General features: G+C 48.7%; 1 protein-coding gene across 1 annotated transcript; it reads right to left on the reverse strand.

Moving 5' to 3' along the window:
* Window positions 1–467: 467 nt before the first annotated feature.
* On the reverse strand, window positions 468–3,992 carry LOC106002537 (cocaine esterase-like; the record flags this gene model as incomplete). The annotated part of the gene is made up of 8 exons (XM_013037400.1): window positions 468–612; window positions 823–900; window positions 999–1,139; window positions 1,403–1,501; window positions 1,876–2,134; window positions 2,218–2,351; window positions 2,700–2,841; window positions 3,737–3,992. Coding segments are annotated over 8 exons (1,254 nt in total), but the record flags the coding sequence as incomplete, so codon positions are not given.
* Window positions 3,993–5,115: the final 1,123 nt, after the last annotated feature.

Raw genomic sequence — 5,115 nt, forward strand, 5'->3', positions numbered from 1 at the left:
CCTGCCCGGGCTGGCTTTGAACCGCGATCCTCAGATCTCAGCCTCCTGAGTAGCTAGGATTACAGGCGTGAGCCACCAGCGCCCGGCTCCTTCCCCATTCTTGATGACTAGATATATAGGCCCAAAGCTGGCTAGAACATGGGTGGTGGAGTTGGGGTACCCCACGCTGGAGAAGGGCCAGTGGGAAGATCCTTGGCTAACTTATGACCTTGGATTTGGATTGTCCTTTCTGTGTTATCCTGGAGTAGTCACTGAGTGTCACTAATTCAGTTCCTCTTCCATCTAACGGAAGTGATATCTGTCCCTTAGAGTAGTAATAAGGATTTCTGACCTGTGAGACATTAAGTGCCTGGCACTGGGCCCTTGAGAAAGCCACAGTGGGGGAACTTAACACGACAAAGCTCACCTCAGATGCACAGCTCTGAGCTGCCTGCTGGGCTGTGAGGCTTCAGTTACAGTCTACTCACGTTGAAAATGCGCTACTTGCAGTGCAGGCATCACGATTATGAAGTCTCCCATCATCTCTTGGAACTGGGCTTGGATGGTCTCGGGGTCTTGAGTGTTCCCCATGTACTCTTCTATCAGCAGGTCACCAAACTCAAGAGGCAACATCTAGTCCAGTGAATGAGAATGATTCACATTAGGCAGCTTCTGGGCAGCAGCCTCAGGATAGGGTGATGGAGTCTGGGGATAGGACAAGGTAGAGAGGGAAAGAGCCAAGCTTTGGGGTAACCCCACCCACAAATGTAGCACAGTTTAGACTTTTTTGAGGCGGGGTCAGTTCTTGGGCAACGTATCTGGGATGACCTCTAAGATTCTCACCAGCTGCTTTGACCTTCTCTGCAGGATAGCTCGCACCATGTCTCTGTCTATCTTCTGAGTGCCATAGTTTACCATGCTCTGAATTATAGGAGGAAGTTTGTGTTGTGGTTCTGATTTTGGCCTATAGTTGTATAAGAGATATCCCAGACACCAAGGGGCTTGGATCTGAGCCTCACCGAGGGGATGATCCAGCCATACTCATCATTGTTGACACCAATGATGCTGGGGACATATTGGAAGTCAGCAGATGCCAACAGCTCCTCAGGATGCCTGGGCAGAAAGATCCCATCGACTATGCCAGGTATGATATTGAAGGCCTAAAGGAACATTCAGTGTCCAAGAGGAAGATTAGGTCACTTCTGACCATGGATAAGTTTCATACCTTATATTCCTGTGTGAAAGTTTCATCCTAAGATTCTCACCCCCACTCATATAGACATGGCTTTAGCAAATCAGTTTCTATTCCCAACCTGTGGACTCAAAGATATCAGTAAACTAATGGAGTTTGAAGGGCACTCAGGGTTTCTTGCCCCACACTTTTTCACTTCTCTTCTTCCATGCCCACACAATTCAACCTGACCTTGGTAATAGCCAGCATTTCTTCTTCACTCTTGACCCGCAGGCAGCCCACCAGGGCCTCTGAGTCTACTTGTCCACAGGCAGACAAGTTGGCCACCATCTGGAAAGCAATCAGGTAGGGACTGCCTCATCCAGATGGGTACAGGTGCCCCCCAAAGCTCTCAGGATACAAATCGTTGATTGCTACAGATGTGAAATGGTTCCAATTTTCCTGATCCTCAAAGGCCTCAGCCAGTAGAGCCATCTCCCCTGATTACATGATTATCTGAACTGTGAGGCCCCCTGGGAACAGCATTTGCTGACCATTGAACACATAGAGCGTCTGAGCGGCAGAGGGGTGTGGAACTCTCAGTAGTTCCAAAAGCACCTCCATGGTCCTTGCTATTCCTACTAAAGAGACAGAGAACCAAAGGCTCTGAGAGCAAGGGGAGGGGGATCCAGTGCATCTGGACTGGTGGTGTTGTGGGAACTTACTGTGACAACTGCCTCAATGGAACTGGAGATGAGGGTGGGCACCAGGGCCATCCCGCTCTCCATGATGGCACCATGAAAAAGTCCTTGGGACATGGGGGACATGACATGCAAGGACACACTTGTGCCACCTGCAGATTCACCAAAAATGGTGACACGGTCGGGGTTGCCTCCAAAGTGGGCGATATTCTGTTGGACCCAGCGTAGGGCGGCCACCTGGTCCAGAAAACCCCAGTTGCCAGTGGCATGCTGGTCTCCAGTGCTGAGAAGTGGCAGAGAGAATTTATTATAGGACTGTCCTGGCTCTGCTAAGCCTCCATTGCTCAACTCGATGATCAGGCTCACCTGAAGAAGCCTGGGACTCCCAGGCGGTACTGGATAGTGACCAACACCACATCCTCAAAGGCTGTAAACACTGATCCATCATACAAGGAAGCCATGCCTATAACCAGTGCACCACCATGGATCCACACCATCACCTGGGGAAATCAAGGCAGATGTCATATGGTTTCCGCATGGCCCGAGTCCCTCCTTGGGTGGCTCCTTAGATTTGACACCATTTTGGCTGTGTTTACCTCCCTACATAGGTAGAACCCCAAGCTGACTTGTTGCCTTGGCTATGATCAGAGGGCCCAGCTGACTGAAGAACAGTATTTAGGAGTGCACCCTAATGTCAGAGCTTGATACCATTTCCCCTAGAACTTTCTGTGAGGAAACAAATGGCACAGATTGTCTCACGTAACATTGATTTAAAAACTGTTTCCCAGTCTCAATGGCTGGAGTCAGTGGCATCTGACTACCCCGGCTGACCATGGTCTGATACTCACCGGCAGGTTAGAGCCCTCATGTGCATGGGCGGGCGAGTAGATGTTGAGGTATAGGCAGTCCTCAGATATGGGGATGGGAGGCAGGGTCAGATTCAACAGTTTCAGAGCCTGTGTCTTCATTGCAGCAATGTCCTGCAGACAGCTGGTGAACAGTTATAACAGACAGTCAGCCAGTAGCCAGCCCTGGACTGAACTAGACCCTTGCTGTGGATTTGCCATCATTTCCTGATACCCTGCTCACATAGGACCCTTCTCTAAAGTTACTTCCTAGCCAGCTGCAGGTCATAGTATCTGGGAAGCCAGGGTAGAACTCTGATTTTCAGGGAGGCTACAAGGTTACTAATCTTGGATTCTAGATTTCCGAAGTTGGGAAATCATGACTCCTGGGAGTCCCTGTGGGAAACCTCAGTTGCGGATATTGACATTCACCACTTTTTCCAGTACCCATTTAGGCCTGGAACAGGAGAGCTGCCACCACACAGGCATAGCATGAATGAATGAAGGTTGGTTTCTCATAGGCTGGGGCATGAGTTGACCATGTTCAGACTCTCATGACCAGGTGCTGAATCTTTTCTAGTTGGAAGGACACAAATGTGTTTTCGGGTCCAGTGGGTTGGCACAGTGACTATGGAGCTTGATTTTTTAAATTTTCATCCCCTCTTCAGGGATGTGCAGCCTCGGCTGCTGGAGTCAGGGACTCTCAACAGGCTCCTAGAGCCAGCCTACACCTCTCCAAGTATACCTCCTCTGGTGGCAGAGAATATGTGGCACAACCCAACTCAGGTGTGTCTGTTACTCTTTTTAGTGCCTGGTTACTAGCACAGTCCACGTGCCAAGACCTGAGCCTGGAGCGGGCAAAGTTTCAGCACGATCTGAGCTTCAACACCATTATTGAAAAATGCACAGAAAATCCCCACAACGTAAAGGGAAACTGGCTGTGATGTTCAGATGGATGAATTACTAAGCTTGACCCATAACTCAGAGCTTCTGTCCTACCCCAGGCATGAAAGTACCTTGCGCTCCCTGGGAGAACTTACATGGCTGGGTGGGAGGTGGCATCCCTCACACCACTCCATGGTTCAGGGGGCTCTGGAGGGGCAAACCTCAGTGGTCCTACAGGTGGCTTGGCAAAGGGAATGCCCAGGAAGGTGTGGGCTCCGACACGGATGTCCTTCACATGGACGAGGCTGCCCCGCACCTGCCCGGTGTGTGTGGTTCTGATGGGGCTGGCTGAATCCTGGCCTGTGGGTAGAGAGATGTACAGGAGAGTTGGGTGTGCCCCATCGGTTGCCGCTCACATTGTGGCTCCTGTTGCCCCTTGCTACCCACATTCACCCTGGAAGAGTCCTTTCAACCTACCCAGCCAAATGATGGGAGGCACAAGGAGGACTCTTGGAATAGACTTGAAAATTTCTAATTCTCCCTCATCTCATGCTGGAGGTATGAAAAAAGAGCCTGCTAAGAGCAGGAAGGAGAGAGCTGAACTTTGAAGCCCTTCCAAGAGCAGACCAGTGAGAGCCACAGATCATAGAATTTCAGACTCCAAAACTGTGAGAGCTAAACAAGCCTATTTTCTTTATACATTACCCAGAAATATTTTATTACAGCAACACAAAGAAGACTGAGAGAGAAAATTGGCATCAAGGGTAGAGTTATTGCTATACTATCTGAAATGTGATGTGGGACTGGACCTTTTTCTTTTCTATTTTTTTGAGACGTTGTCTTATTATGTAGCTCAGGCTGACCTCTCCTTCATGATCCTCCAGTCTCAGCCTTCCAAGGGCTGTCATTACAGTCATAGACCACCATACAAAGGTTGGAAGTGGCTTTGGAACTAGATAAATGGCTAGAAATTGGAAAGGTTTGGAAGAACAGTCTAGGAAAATTCTAGAATGGAACATGATAGACCAAGAGACTAGAAGGAGCTAGAACTTTGTAGAGATTGGAGAAGTGGTCATGACTAGAATGTTAATAACAATGTGAATAGTGAATAGTGAATAGTGAAAGGAAATCTCAGGTGGAAATGGAAACTGGAAATAAAGACTGGAAATAAAGACTTCCTCTATTACACCACTAGAAAGGAGTCACCACATTGCATCCATACTCCAAGAATTTACCCAAGGCCAAAATTAAGAGTGATGATATAGGGAGAAAGCTGAGTGGATATTTTTTTTAAATCTCTCTGTGTGTGTGTGTGCATGCTGGTATAGGGGCTTGAACTCAGACCATTTATGGCTGGCATTTTACCACTTGAATCACAACTCCACTTTTGGCTTTTTGTTGGTTAACTAGAGATAAGACTCTCCTGGGGGCTGGGGAGGTGGCTCAGTGGTAGAGCACTTGCCTTGCATGCCTGAGGCCCTGGGTTCGATTCCTCAGCACCACATAAGCAAAAAGAAAAAAGCCGGAAGTGGCA

The sequence above is a fragment of the Dipodomys ordii genome, unplaced genomic scaffold (genome assembly GCF_000151885.1).
Source record: "Dipodomys ordii isolate 6190 unplaced genomic scaffold, Dord_2.0 Scaffold13215, whole genome shotgun sequence".
In the NCBI taxonomy this organism is placed as follows: domain Eukaryota; kingdom Metazoa; phylum Chordata; class Mammalia; order Rodentia; family Heteromyidae; genus Dipodomys; species Dipodomys ordii.